Raw genomic sequence first — 16236 nt, 5'->3', positions numbered from 1 at the left:
GAAAAAAAAGATGAAAAATCCACCTCACCCCCACCCACCCCAAACCTCCCCCTTCTCTTTCCCCGAAAGATATCCCTTGTCCACCGTTGTTGTTGTTCATCTATAAAAAAAGTGGAGATTTTAACATATACTAACTACGAATTTTTCATTTTGTTTCTCTTTATCCCGTCTTTTTGTTCCTATTTGAAATTGATGTTATTTTTTTACAAAAAATATGTTCTTCCTTATTAATTTTGATTTCGAATTTTGTTTCTACTTTGTTGTGGAAGAAGAAGGGATGGTGTATGCGGTCTCCATTTTTTCTGGTAAGGAGATGTGGATGGTAGCCTTCGTTTTTTCCAGCAAAAAAATATGGATGGTGGTATCCACTTTTTCCAACAAAAAAGATGTCAAGATATAATTCTAAATCTGAAAAATTAGAACAAAGGAAAAAAATGAAGAGGTGTCCTTGTGTATGATAATGCTGGGGTTCATCTGCTCCAATTGAGAATTACTATTAACAAAATAAAAATATGATAAAACAATATATTAAGGCTTGGAATGTAAGGAATAAAGTGATGTTTGGATTTCTTATTGCCTTGAAATTCTTAGCAAATTTAAGTATAAACCTAGAAGAAGTAAATTTGTAAAAATGTCAATGGTGGATTGTTACGAAGAAATAGGAGCAGCAGGGGTGTGCAAAAAGGGAGGATTTGAAAAGATTGTTATTTTCTTAAAAAAATAATGCTAAAAAAAGTTTGAAAATGTGTTGATTAAATGATTCATGCGGTCAATAAGGCGTGAATCACACTTTTTTGCCACATGTGCACAACGTGTTTAAATGGTTCAAATTTAGAATAGTTCAGGTGTTCAATAGGTATAAGTCCTAGTTATAGTGTTTAAGTGGATTATACGAACAACTTTAAGGGGTCGTCTATGACTTAAACTTTACATAATACATGGAAGAAAATCCTTGAGCTATTAAGTGGGTTTTTCAATATTTACTCATGGCATAATACATAAATGTGGAGTTTTTGGCCAAAAACATCCTTGTATTATATCCCAAATTTAAACTACATCCTTAAAGTATAATTCTTATCAGAAAACATCCTCCAAGAATTTAAAAGTGAACAATTTTCATCCTTCTATTAGATATCATAAAAAAAACTAACCAATCCTACAAAAATATGAGCAGTTTACGTGATTATCAACAAAATTTTTAGATAATTTCATTACTTGCTATAAATTTTTTTAAAAAAGATATTTAAAATCTTAGAAATCATTGCTTATTAAAACAAAAATATTTGAATGGTGTGATGATAACATGATCTGCTCTTTTTCTCATTTAGTAACGGAAAGAAGCTAGAGCTTGATTATTATCTTTACTTTTTTCAAACAAATATTGTATTTTGATCAATAAGTTTTTGAGTCATTCTGATAGTGAAGTGAACAAAATATTGAGTACGTCTTGTATTTGAGTTTTATTCTACATTATTAGAAGCGGAAGTCTCCAACAAATGTCGCTTCTAGCATATTCAATTGAGAAGAAACATATAGATTCCAAATACAATGAATTTCAATAATATTTTTTGTTTGAAAGTAGAATTCTTTTATGTAATATAGATACCTAAATATTTAATTGATAATATTCTTAATATCTAATTACATGAAAATTATGGTGTATCTGAAAATAATAATCACGAAGGAATGACTTGATTTTTGTGGGATCTGTTAGTTTTCTGATAAATTCAAATACAAGGATGAAAATTGTTCACTTTTAAATACTTAAAGAATGTTTTCCGCTAAGAATGATATTATAAGGATGTAGTCTAAATTTGGGGTATAGTTTAAGGATGATTTTGGCCAAAAACTCTATAAATGTGTCCTTTAACTTGACTTCGAATTACATTTATGTCTTTTAATTTTGGGTGTGCACAAGTAGACACTTAAACTTGTATAGAGTTGAACAAATAAACACGCATGTCCTACATGCCATTTTTTGTCTTACGTGGTGTCCTATGTGTATTGCTTCATGTAGGACTCATGTGTTTATTTATTTAAAAGTTGAACAGTTAAAGTGTCTATTTGTGCATTATGAAAGTTGGATGTCAAAATTAAAATTTAAAGCCAAGTTAAAGATCCAATATATGTATTATGTCTTTATTCATTGTTGCTTATCATAACATATTTCGTTTGGCTTTTGAAATGTTCATATTTCGTTTGGCTTTTGAAATGTTCAGCTGGTTTCTTTCAATTCTAGAAACGTTAACCACCGTTTGGGCGTGTTTGGTATGGAGTTTGAAAAATGTTTTTCAATTTTTTCTGATTTGATTGATAAAAAATTCTTGAAAAATATTTCCCTTAAAAATAAGGAAAATAATTTTTCTTGCGAAAATAGAAAAACAAAATGCATGCTACAAATCTATAAATGTGTACAATTTAAATACAACAAATCAGTAATATATACATTAGGATTATCAACTCAAATTGCGTACTCCATCTATCCCAAAACAAGTATTCAAATTCATCCCCCGTATATCATAAATATTCATCATCATACTTGTCAACAAGTATATTGATGATTAATTGATAGAAATTTCAATAAGCAAAAGTATATCAAGCCATGAGATATTTTAAAATTCGAAATCAACATAATTGTAGAATATTCAAACAATCTATATAAACATCATTATTCAATCAATAAAAGATAGAGACGGTAAATAAATCCGAAATGAAATTTCCTAAAGAAAAAAATAGCAAGTCAAAACTCTATTTGTGATTTAAACTTCAATGCTTGTTATGAAAAATAATTTGTTCAATTTCCTGTTATTTTACTTCGATTTTAGGTATGAGAATATCTTGCATGTGATGAATTTGAAATTTTGGATGTGAAATCTTCAAAATCGAAATCATTAACTTATTTTCAATCTAATATTAGATTTTACACCATTTTGGTGTAACACTATTTATTGCACTAATTCACTTTTTGAATATTTAATATTATTCATTTTACAAAACTTTTAATTAAACATTATATAATTATATATTTTAATTAAATCTCTTGTATAATATTAGTTTTAGATATATAAATTAATTTTTCATACGTGACTACTTTTTTTTAGAAATTAAATTTATGATAATTCTACTGTAAATTATAATTGAATTACAATTAACCTTTACAAAAATTAAAAATGTAAACATATAAATTATTAAACAAATAATATAATGTACTTAAAATAACCAAAAATAACAAACATTCAACAAAGTAGTAATTAACATACATCAAAATTGAAATATAAAATACATCTCGTTTTAAAAAATACAACAAAACAATAATAATTTTAAAAAAATTACAACAAGAATTTAATAATCTTGAAAGTTTAGTTATGTAAAATTTAAAATAATTTTTTTCAATTATATAATGTTTATTTAATTGTATCTCATTAATTATTTCACTTTTATTTATATTTTTGTTATTATGTATAATGTATAATGTTTCCTGGCAATTTATATTATTTAAAAATTATATTATAAAATAATTTTATATTAAACGACTATAAAGGTAAATGATATGAACTATATATAGTGAATGTTTTTGAAAAAGTTATTTCATGATATAAGAAAATACAAATGAAATATAATAATATAATAATGAAAAGAGAGAAATATTATCTTTTGGTGTAAAATTTGATGTTTGGATGAAAGATGCCTTAACTTAATTTTTGATAAAAAAAAATTTAAAAAATTTATTTATTTTAAAAATACTAAAATTCTTTTTGATAATAACTGTTTTTTTCTTTACAAAATATCATATGGTTAACCAAAGATATGGACATCGTAGAGATTCTTGTGAATTAATTTGAGAAATTTACAAATTAAAATAGAGAAATATTACAGGAGAGGATAAAAAGATGAAAGAAGAGATATTTTAGGAGAAGGGAAAATATTGAATATACAAAAAAAAGTTATGAATCATTATTTATTACTTTTATTGGATAAATTCTTTTGGCCATTTTATGTCATATTTTCAAAATTAAGCTAATAAGTAATACTCTACCAATTTCTTCTCTTAATTGGTACACCATGTCAAGTTTTCTTAGGCTTCATTTGTTTCTATTAAGATTAAGAAGTTTGTATCTAAATAAACATCTGAATATTAAGATTTATATTAAGATTTGAGTGCTTTGATCTAAATACACATCTAAATATTAAGACGTGGTCTCTAAATCTGAACACTAAATAATTAATGTTATTTTTTATAATATCTGAACGTGGAAGTGAAATTGAACATTATATTAATAAAATATCATAAAATTTTCATTCAACAAAATATATCACTTTTAATTTTAAAAAAAAGTTTTAGTAATCATGATTTTGGAGTAATATTTTTTTATTCAAAAACCTTGATAAACAACAATACACCAAAAAAATTATTGTAACTAGTGTTCTTGACAAATATCAATACAATAAAATTTTTCATAGAAATTCTTTTTGAAAGGATTTATGAAAATTTATCAAATGGGAAAAAATGATGTTTGATTGAAAAAGTGAGAAAGAAAATTTTTAGTTATGAGATAAATAGGCAAGCCAAAGTAGAGAAACTATGATTTATTATTTGATAACTCATCAAATGAGTCTGAATGCTGTTAAGAGTCTCCAACAGATCTGATTCATTCAGACCTCTTCAGACCCATTAAGAGGTTTTTTAAAAAATAAAACAAATGAACTTAATGGGTTGAGTATGAATGATTCAGATTCAGACCTAAAAACCAAACGTACTTAATGGACTGAATCTCAATGATTAAGATTTAGACCTCCATTAAGTGCAAACAAATAAGACCTTAGTCCCATTGTCAAACCTCTCACTTTTTTTTGTCACCTAGTGTTCAGAGTCCTTAGAGCTCTGACTAAATTCGAATTGCGTATTGCAGAATTGATTCGGGGGTGACGCTCCCAACAAAATTTTCTCCAAATTTTCTCCATGCCCAGAACTTAAATGACAAAATGTCTGGTTAAAGTTGAAATACTCCCGCCAGTGCACCACAATTCATGTTAGGTTTTAAACCTCTACATATCGCTAAGGCCTACAAGAAAAAATGCCGTTGTGCAAAGGCCTTTTTTTGTGGACCTCTTTAAACTCTCCTTGTTAATCTAATGAGTTAAATTTGGGGAAATTTTACAAATAATCACTATAATAAACTTAATTATAATCCAAAGCGCTAGTTTACATATTTATGAGATATAGCTATAATTTAAAAACTGCATTATTTGTATAATTCACGGAATTATATAATTCGAGTTTGTATAATTTGCGGTACAGTTGTATAATTGCATTATATTTATATAATCTCAAAATAATAAATCTATACAAACACAAGTATCAAAACTTTAAACAATTATTCAATATATTATACAAAATTACTTATATAAATTATATTTTATACAAATTTCAAATCACGAAAATATAATACAAACTCAAAACTCAGCTCAGATAATTATCATTGAATATTTAATTAACTAATATATATTTATTTTAACAATGTAGTTTTTCCTTAAATTTCACCCTTAAAAAAGCAGTTGCTGAATGGAGTAATTTTTTTTTCTTTTAGCTCACAAATTTAACCAATAGATTTAAAAGTGACCTAAAAAGAGACATTTGTGCAGAGGGCGCCGGTTTGCTGCCCCAAAGACAAAAAAGAAGACTGAAATTGAAGAGTCTGTTACTGTTAGCTCTCTCTCTACCGTCATATGCTCAAAAACACAACCATAAGGACCCGCCGCCGGTGGTCCTCTCATTTCATAACAACGCCATTCTCCATTCTAGGATGACCAAGCATAGACTTGGACTGCACACTCGTTTGTGCTTCCATCTTTCAAGAACAAAGAGACCTTTAACTACTTCCCCTTTACCTTCGGAAGCGATATCATGTGTTCACACTTCCCCACTTAATCACAAGACCTTGTGTTTTTCACTTGCAGCGAATTTAATAGTTCGTGGGTTGTTCGATTCAGCTCAGAAAGTAATACGGAGAATCATCAAGCATTCCTCATCAGTTCCTGAAGCTATCTCTGCTGTTGAATTTTCTATTTCTCGTGGAGTTGAGCCTGATGTAACTAGCTATGCTTTTCTCATTCGGCAACTCGTGACATCTGGAGAAACCCTGAAGGCTGAGGCTCTCTATGTAGATTGCATTTTGAACAGAGGTATTGAGCCGAACCATTCTCTATTAAATTCCATGGCGATTTGTTATTGTAATTTGGGTAAATTGGAGGAAGCTAAGTTGCTTTTTGATAAACTTGTGGATATGAAGTTGATGCCTTGTAGTAGCACGTGTAATGAGCTTATTAAAGGATTTTGTGGCCAAGATAGAATCTTGGATGGATTTGATGTTTTTGTTGAAGCTATTAATTCTGAGGTATTACTGGCTTTCAGTTGTTACAATAAGTTAGTGGATATTTTGTGCTTCCAAGGGTACTTAGATGAAGCACTCTATGTGTTTGACGAAATGTGTGATAGAGGGGTACCACCCACAGTTCATTTGTTTAAAAGATTGATTCTTTCGTTGTCTAAGAGAGGCAGAGTTGAGGAAGCGCAATTGTTGAGCATGGATATGGAATCTTATGGTTTTGTTTTGGATAAAGTCATGTACACAACTCTCATCAACGGTTATTCCAAGATCCAGAAAATGAAAACGGCTATGATGTTATTTCTCAGAATGCGTAAGTTGGGCTGTGAACCGGATAAGTATACTTACAACACGCTGATCAATGGGTTCATAAACTTGGGCATGTTCGACAAGGGTTGGATGCTGAATCAGCAGATGGTTGAATTTGGATTAGAACCTGATGCAGTAAGTTACCAAATCATGATTGCCAAGTATTGCAAGGAACATAAAGTTGATTGCGCATTGACGCTATTGGATGACATTAATCAGTGGAATGTTCCTCCCAGTGTTCACTCTTATACTGCTTTGATCTCTGCACTTTATAAAGAGAATCGGTTAGCTGAAGTAGATGACTTATACAGGAAGATGTTGTACACTGGATTGGTTCCTGACCATGTTCTGTTTTTTACCTTGATCAGCAATCATCCAAGAGGGTCAGAGATTAGTCTAGCATGCACATTTTTGCGGGCTATTGCCAAGAACGGTTGTGGTATTGACCCCTCTTTCATCCCCAGTCCTACCAGTCGTAAAGTTACTACAGATATCATGCTTGATATTGATTGTCTCTTGGGAGAAATTGCGGCAAGAAACTTACCTCTGGCTTGTGTTGCTTTCAATATATATATGATTGCTTTGTGTCTTGGAGGAGAACTTGATTCTGCTCAGCTTTGCATGGACAAGATGTCAAGCCTTTCTCTTCAGCCTTCACTATCAGCTTATAATTCCATGATCAAGTGCCTTTACCAAAAGGGACTACATGAGGATGCCAAGTTACTTGTTGAAGTTATGCAAGATCAAGGTCAAGTTCCAAATCAAGCAACATTCTTGATTATGGTAAATGAATACTGTAAACAGGGTGACATACAATCAGCATTAGAAGTGCTGGACCAAATGGAAGAGAGTGGATTGAAGCCTAGTGTTGCTATATATGATTCCGTCATTGGGTGTTTGGGTAGAAAAAAGAGAATAGATGAGGCCCTTGGAGTTTTCCGGAGAATGCTCGAGACTGGAATTTATCCTGATAAAACTTTGTTTGTGACAATGATTAATGCTCTATCAAGAAATGGGCGAGCTATTCAGGCCCATGAGCTCTTCGTTACAATGTTGGAAGATGGAGTTCAACCAAGCCACAATGCTTATACTGCTCTTATAAATGGGTTAGTTAAGAAAAACATGATAGAGAAGGGCTGTGTTTACCTCAAGCAAATGATAGAAGAGGGTTTCATGCCAAATACTGTTCTTTATACTTCTCTTATAAAACAATTCTTAAGGAAGAGAGAGTTTGAATTCGCATTAAAGTTGGTTGATTTAATGGAAAGAAGTGAGGTTGAGCGAGACTTGGTAACTTATATTACTTTGGTCAGTGGCGTTTCTAGAAATATTAGGTCAGTCAATGAGAAAGGGCTTGTTCCACAGAGACGGTATGAAGAATCTAAGGAAATGTTGTTCCGCCTACTTCATCAGAGTGCTATGTTGCCTAAGGAAAAATGTTTGAAAATCTCAGTTAACTCTCAGGAACAAATAAAATTTCTTGCACTTCGGCTGATAAATAAAGTGAAGGCAACTCCCCTAATGCCAAATTTGTACTTATATAATGGCATAATTTCTGGGTTTTGCTGGGCAGAGAGTATGAAAGATGCATACAAGCACCTTCATACGATGCAAAATGAAGGCATCCTACCAAATCAAGTTACTTTTACCATTCTAATTGATGGGCATTTCCGAAGTGGTGAAATTAATTGTGCTGTTAGTCTTTTCAACAGAATGAATGCGCAGGGTTGTCCTCCAGATAACATCGTCTACAACACTTTAATTAGAGGTCTATGCAAGCACGGAAGGCTCATGGATGCTCTATCACTCTCATATACTATGCTCAAAAAAGGACTGGCCCCTTCTAAGGCATCATATGAAAGTCTTCTCAGTTCTCTTTGTGCTAGTAATTGGAGAGTTCATGCACTGAAGATATGTCACGATATGCTTGCCAATAAATATGTCCCTTGTGGCCATAATCTGAAATTGTTGATTTGTATACTGGGAGAAGAAAATAAGTGGCACGAAGCTCGTTTTATGTATGATTTGCTTCTTAAGAAAGAAAATTTATGATGACACAATCTTAGAGGCTGGGTATGATCTCTCTGATATTGTTGGGCTTCCTTCCCTTGTCTGTGTATCAACAGAATATGGACTTTTTTATGGAGCTGCACATTGTAGCTTGTGTCCACTCAGAATTCCATTTATTATTTGTTGTAAGCCACCGTCTCTCTGTATTTCTTAACTCTATTGTTCTGCGTACAGTTCTAGTTAGTATATTATCCTCTGATGACCTATTGACCTGGAGATTCTGAGGTGTACATAATCCTATTTGTTATTCCTTTTTCAGGAATATGATAAGCGGCTCCTATGTACTGGTCGTGTCTAATTTGTGAAGTGATTGTACGCTATGCACAGTTGACAACCTTTAGGTAATCCTGGATATGTGTGTTCTCCTAATTATTCATGTTTAGATTTTTGGATAAACTACATAGGCACCCAAATAGATCAACACAAGTTAGTGGATAAATTCTGCCACTGGGAAGAAGACTAGATACTGAACAAAATGTAAATCTTATAGAGGCGTATATTGAATGCTTAATTAATTTGATTTGTTTTTCTTTTTAAAAAGAGGAGTCTCTTTTACTTATTTTCGTTATTTCAGTTTTGTCACATTTATTTCTTTTCCTGATCCTGAATTGCAGCAAAGCTCTGCGAGTTCAGAGGCAACAGAAAAAGAAGTGTCAATCTCAGATGAAAGAGTTGGCATACATTTGTCAGTAAATAAAGAATCCTCTGGATGGTATGTGCTTTACAAACTCATTGTTGAAGGCCTCATATTTGACAGAAAGGCAGAACCAAGTATCTAGAGGCAAGTGCTGCTTGTGGGAGGCAGATGTCTAAGATCACCTGAATGTTGCTGTTGAAAACATTTGAGGACATGGTTCACTGACCATTGAGATAGAAGAGTTTTTCTTGGGAGTGTAATGGAATGCTGTTGTTGCAAGTTTATGTTGTTGCTGACAGAATGTATTATCCGGAATATTTCAGAGGAAATTAAGCCATAATAGTCTATGGCGACTAAAATCAACAGGTCCCGTCAGATTTGTTGCTGGACATCTTACTCTATGCACCATCACCTGATGGTGAATATCCAACTTTGATCAAGTATAAGCAAATATCTGACGAAATAACTGTGGGGACTACTGAATTAAGGTACATTCTGTAATTCTCTCTTCCTTTTTTCTTTAAAATCAATTGCTTCGTTGGCATATGAGTTATGAGTTATATTAACATGTTAATTTCACGTGTGGTCACTAAACTTTAACCCCTGTATTTGTATAGTCATAAACTTTTTTTTAATGCTATGGGGGAAGGGCAATAATTTTTGTCGTGGACAAAATAAAAAGTCGTTCCAGATTGAAATACCTAGTCTTCTTCCCACACCTAAGCATTCTTTTTCTTTTTCTTTTTCATTTTAGTTTTGTGGAATTTATTATTTTCTTAATGATTCCGTTTGTTGAATTCGAAAATAAGGACAAATGTGTGTTAGTCTATAACATCGATAGCGTGATTGACTCCAACCATTATCGGACGGCGTTGTCAATCTTTTGTTGAATGAACCTCAAATTGATAGTCTTGCTATTAAAATGGAGAGTAGACAAATTACATCCTAAAGATCCGTTATTCCCATCCCTAAATATCAGCTATTTTATCCCTCTATATCTGATATATTATCCCTCCAAATCTGCTGTTCCATTACAATATTTATTCTCTTTGTTACTACAATAAATCTCTATGATTACAGTTGGGTCATAATATTATCTGCACATTGTGTGAGTTTCTAACTAGTAAAATGAAATAAGAGCAATGAATTGTCTCCATTTCAATACTCATAGACTTGGCATTTACAGCTGGTTTTGCAGGGACACTAAGAAACTAACATTAAAGAGGATACAGATATCGTCTGTTTACAGCAGCAACGACGACACCAGATCAGAGAGACTAAGCCATCCGATTCATTCAAACCCTCACGATTGCGATCTTTATCCCCTCCCCACATTCGTAATACCTTGCTCTGAGAAGTCTCTTATCTCCGTTGATCTGTGCTCTGCTGCTTTGTAATTTCATTTTCCCCACCTAGTAGCCCTACTAAACATGGCTTCGATATTAAGTGAGTTAAGGTCATGACTATCTGTTGTGGTTTGCTTACTGTTATTATAGTATTTTTGTATTAAAGTGTGCATCAACAATAATTATTATGTCATCAATGTCTTGAGCAGTGACATTGCAGAAGAGTCATAACATAAAGTAGACAAAGGCAAACAGTCATTCTGTCCTTTGTTTATGTCTAGCAAGTAGCAACTTTCTAAATATTTGTTTATTTCCCCGTTTCAAAATTTTGACCAAGCTGTTGTGCATCTTGTTTCACTTGACTGCAAGTTTACCATTGACTCCATGGAGTGTTTATGGTGTTTCGAGTCGTCATTATAAATAAAAAGTCATTATATTTGGATAACTTGTTCAACTATATATATTGGGATAACTTATTCCATCACTATGGTATAAATGGTGGGATAAGTTATCTCAAATATGACAATCAAACAAGACATTAAATTTTTATCCCAGGACTATTTACTTTTATCCCTCACACCAAACTACCCTATTGCGCTATTTGGTTCGCATTATCGCCTGATTAATTAGACGAAATCTGCGGTCAGGGACTTGTTACCTCGCTCAGCTCAATCAGTAATATGAGATGTGGTCTGTAAAACATCTCATTTTCTTCTCTTAATTAACCTTTCAATGACTTATTGACTGTTCTTCACCAACTATTAAAAATTGATTTTCCTTTCTAACTGAACTACAACAACTCTCTATAAATGCATGTTTTTCATGTTTTATCTAATCTAATAAACATATCTCTGAGTGTTAAACAATAAAATATGATCTGAAATAGTTTCTCTAGTTAGTAGGGGTTTGCTCTTGTGGTTGGGGTGTGTAAAATTCGAATCAACGATAAATCGAATTGAAAAAAATGTTATTAATTTATTGTTATTGACTTATTGGGTTAATCATTATTTAAGAATCAAACTATTCGAAATACTTACTTGTTTCCCCAAGCAAATTCGCTATGCAATGTGCCCGGGGTTAGTTTTATTAATAAAGAGAAAAAAATCTCAAAGAGAAAAGTACAAGCAAGGGGAGCTAGATCTTAGCTTACTAACAATCGGTGATGATACTATAAACGAGGATACTTAAGTAACGCAAAAATACAAAATCTAAGAATAAAGCTTAGTTATCAACCTCAAACTTTATTTTATATATGTAAGAATTAAAAGAGAGATTGCCGTGTAATGTAACCTAAAATATTTCCTTCTTGTCTTCTTCTTCAAATATGTCCAACAAAACTTGATAGTCCATCACTTCTTTTTGGATTGACTGGATCGTGTTGTTGAAACTTGTAAAGGACAGGCTTCTTAGATATAGATTCCTAGTATATCTAAACTATGTAAAAGGTTAAGTTGTGATGTCTAAGGACACTACTTCTCGTATGTTTCGTCGCTATTTTTGGTTTCTTATATATTCATTATTGTAGTACATATTTTACACAATGAATAAAGAACTCTTTCATGGTATCAAAGTCTTTTGGTTTAACAATCATTTTTTTTTCCGTTCTAAATCAATATAATCAGAAACGACTTATCCTAATTGGAGAAACTGATGCATTTCAACGAATGCTATGGAAAGCTATTTTCCTACGCCTAATCTCACTCACCAGTTGCCTGTGAAGCTCTTCCAATAATTTGTGGTTGTGGTCTTAACCATTATATTGATGGCAGTGAACCAGTACCATCTCACGTTTTGGATGGTGAAACCAAATCCTGCATATAAGGTTTGGGTGCGTCAAGATCAACTCGTCTTCAGTTGAATAGTTGCTTCAGTTTCAGAGAACATTCTCTCTCAATTGTTCGGAGCAGAAACAAATCATGCGGCTTGGGAAAAAGTTGTAGTAGCCTATGCCATTGGGTCTAAACCACTGATTCGAGAACTTAAGGCGCAGTTACACAACTTGCATCGTGATAATGTTAATATTGAATGTTATGTGCAAGGAGCAAAAGTGATTGCTGATAGCTACCTTGCAGCACCCAGTCACTAATGATGACTTAGTGGAGTTTGTTCTTGCTGGATTAAGCCCTGCCTATTGCCCCTTCACAAGGTCGCTTGAATCACTTCATGACGACGTTAACTTTGATGCGCTTAATGGTATGTTGTTGAATGAAGAAAGACAATTAAAACGTGAAGATGCTAATATTGTTATTGCCCCCAACGGCACAATACACGCAAAGTTCAATCTCTACAAAACGTGGACGCGGTAGAGGGCGTACTAGTCGAGGTCGTGGACACTATTCTGACCATGGAAGTTCACCACAACTCATTCAGGAACCTACTCTGGAAATCCACCATCTTCCTCTGATTTTTCTGGAATTGTTTGTTATAAATTGTGAAGGTAAGGGTCCCATTGCATGTGTTTGTCCGACACCCAGGACTGCGAACGGGAACTCGGGTATCTGGACATCCCTCTTCAAAACTAGCTAGAACTTCTTCCTTAGCGGCACAAAATTGGTTGATGGGTAGTTGTACCACGCATCGTCGGACATCTGATATCGACAATCTTGCAATTCACTCATAATATCATGGTCCCGAAGAAGTTACACTAGGTAATGGTTCCAAATTGCCCATATCTCATATTGGTAAAGGATCTTTATTTATTTTCGATAAGTCGAGTGATTTGATAGTCTTCTTCATGTTCCCGCTGCTACCCAAAATTTACTATCTATTAGTGTCCATTGAATTTTTTCCAAACTTTTTTTTAATAAGGACTTGGAAACAAGGGCAACACTTCACAAAGGACCAAATAATGGAGGTTTTTATTCCCTTCCGATGTGGAAGTCAATTTATTCACCAGCTTCATATGCAACTTCACTTGGTGTTTAACATGCGCATTTGGCTCAAGTATCCTATCCTACCGTTCATCGTGCTTTACCATCTAATACTTTTATTTCATCTAGTTATGGGTCTTCTAGCTTGTGTCCAACTTATGCTGTTAACAAGAGTCATAAAATTCCATTTGTTGAGTCTAGTTTTCAAGCGACAGGCCCTTTAGATTTGATTTGTTCGAATGTTTAGGGTCCATCCCCTGTTATTTCGAATGATGAATATAAATATTATTTTATTTTCTTTGATCACTATAGCAAATATACCTGGATCTATTTTCTTAAATTCAAATTTAAGGTTCTTTATGTTTTTATTCAATTTTGAAAATTTGTGGAAAAATACTTTAGTCGTCCAATTAAAAGCTTTCATGCAGATTGGGGAGGAAAATGTCAAGCATTAACCTCATATTTAAGAGACATTTGTATTACACAACGTTCTTCTTGTCCTTAAACCCCAGAACAAAATGGTTGTGTTGAATATAAACATCGACATATTGTTGAGATGGGTCGTGCCTTATTAACGCATGCAAGTGTCTTTCCAAATTTCGGACAAATGCTTTTGATACTGCTATTTATATTATAAATAGATTACCGACTCCCCGTCTAAATAATCAGCCTCCATATAGTATCCTTTTAATTGTGACCTTGATTACTCTGTGTTGTGTGTGTTTGGTTATCTTTGCTTTCCATGGCTTCGCCCTTATACGAAGGATAAGTTATCCCCTCATTCTAAGAGGTGTGTGTTTTTGGGGTATAACAAAATTCATAAAGGTTATAAGTGCTTTGATCCTACTTCTTCTAAATTTTTTGTCTCCCTTCATGTTGTTTTTGACGAAACGATTTTTCCATTTGCTACTCAAGATGACGCTATGGTGCCTACTACATGAACCGATGACACCCCCTTACCTTCTCTACTTCCACAACCAATTTTATCTACGCAATCTCAGGCCCCTCTACAATCGCATGTTATGCCTACAACTGCACTTTCTTTATCTTTGGAGATTTCGTCAAATGCATTGCCTAATGAAGGTAGGAGTCCAGTTGTTGATTTTGAACAATATGACCCTTTGAGTGACGTGCATCCCCTAACAAACTGTCATGCTCTTCATCTAAGTCTCATCCGATGACTACTCGATCACAAACAGGTTCCTTAAAATCGAAGCGCCCCACCTCTTACTTAGCTATGACAACTGATGTAGTTGAGCCCTCTTGTTACTTTCAAGATACGAAGTACGCGCATTGGCGTTGGGCGATGCAAAAGGAATACAATGCTCTCTTACAAAATGGGACTTGGCAGTTAGTACCACCTTTTCCGTCTCAAAATATTATTGGGAGTAAATGGGTTTTAAAACAAAGGTTAAGCCTGATGGGTCCGTTGATCGTCACAAGGCTTGACTTGTTGTAAAAGGGTATCATCAAAAGGCCGGGTGTGGACTATGTTGATATTTTTAGTCTAGTCATGAAACCTGCCACCATTCGCCTTCTTCTTTCCTTGACAGTCTCTAATAACTGGCATATTACTCAGTTAGATATCTTTAATGTTTTTCTTCACTGCACCATTGACGAAGTGGTCTACATGTCGCAACCTCTTGGGTTTGTTGATCTAGATCGTCCTGAGCATGTTTGCTTGCTCAAGCGTTCTCTTTATGGGATCAAACAAGCTCCGCAAATATGGAATAAATGTTTAATAGACGCTTCGCTCTCTTATGGCTTTACGGGCTCAAAAATAGATTGTTCATTATTTTATATCTCCTCCAATGGTGATAAAATATTCTTTTGGGTGTATGTTGATGACCTTCTTGTTTTAGGCTCTAGTTCGTCTCTTGTTGGATCTGTTATTACTTGCCTAAGTCACTATTTGTTGTGCGAGACCTTGATCGCCTCTCTTATTTATGGGGATTGAAGCATCATGGACACCTACTGGTTTGCATCTTACTCAACATCGTTATGCTACTAATTTGTTGCGGAAAGCACAAATGGATGGCTACAACCATATTTCCAACACCTGCTGCATCTTCGTCTAAACTCTCAAGTTTTTATGGAACTCTTTTTCACAATGAGACCTTGTATTGCAACACTGTAAGACCCCTAGAATATTTAACATTCACTCGTCTTGATATAGCATTTGCGGTGAATAAGGTTTCCCAAATCATGCATAGTCCTAGAGAGTCCCACTGGATTGCTATAAGACAAATTTTTCGATATATGTAGTCCACATCCTCCTATAGTTTATTCTTTGCTAGCCAAAATACCAAACTTCTACATGGTTACAGTGCTGCAGATTGGGGTGGTTCGCTAGATGATCTTAAGTCCTCTACCGGTTTCGCTATATTCCTTAGTTCTCATCTAATGTCTTAGGCTTCCAAAAAGCAGCGAGCAGTTGCGCATTCTAGTCCAAAGGCAGAGTATCGTGCATTAGCCACTACTGCGTCTGAGCTAACTTGGCTGGAATTCTTACTTCGTCAGATTAGGTGCTTTGACATTATTTCGCCTATTCTTTTTTGACAACCTAAGTGCAACATATTTGACAACTAATCATCAAACATATGGAGATATACTTTCAT

General features: G+C 33.5%; 1 protein-coding gene across 3 annotated transcripts; it reads left to right on the top strand.

Moving 5' to 3' along the window:
• The first annotated feature begins 110 nt into the window (after window positions 1-110).
• LOC101265213 (pentatricopeptide repeat-containing protein At5g62370) lies at window positions 111-11074 on the top strand. 3 transcript variants are annotated; one of them, XM_069295099.1, is made up of 5 exons: window positions 111-305; window positions 5959-8890; window positions 9025-9106; window positions 9380-9890; window positions 10589-11074. In XM_069295099.1, the coding sequence occupies exons 1-2, from the start codon at window positions 215-217 to the stop codon at window positions 8745-8747; spliced, it is 2880 nt and encodes a 959-aa protein (XP_069151200.1). In that variant the 5' UTR covers window positions 111-214; the 3' UTR covers window positions 8748-8890; window positions 9025-9106; window positions 9380-9890; window positions 10589-11074. The 3 variants fall into 3 exon arrangements, 2 of the variants coding, with proteins under 2 accessions (XP_069151200.1, XP_010318156.1); XM_010319854.4 differs by lacking the exon at window positions 111-305 and having other exon boundaries at window positions 5573-8890; XR_011220029.1 differs by lacking the exon at window positions 111-305 and having other exon boundaries at window positions 5645-6183.
• The last annotated feature ends 5162 nt before the right edge of the window (window positions 11075-16236 follow it).

Source organism: Solanum lycopersicum, chromosome 3 (genome assembly GCF_036512215.1).
Source record: "Solanum lycopersicum chromosome 3, SLM_r2.1".
NCBI classification, from domain to species: domain Eukaryota; kingdom Viridiplantae; phylum Streptophyta; class Magnoliopsida; order Solanales; family Solanaceae; genus Solanum; species Solanum lycopersicum.
The sequence above is the reverse complement of the archived record's forward strand: the minus strand, read 5'-3'. Positions and strand labels throughout refer to the sequence as shown.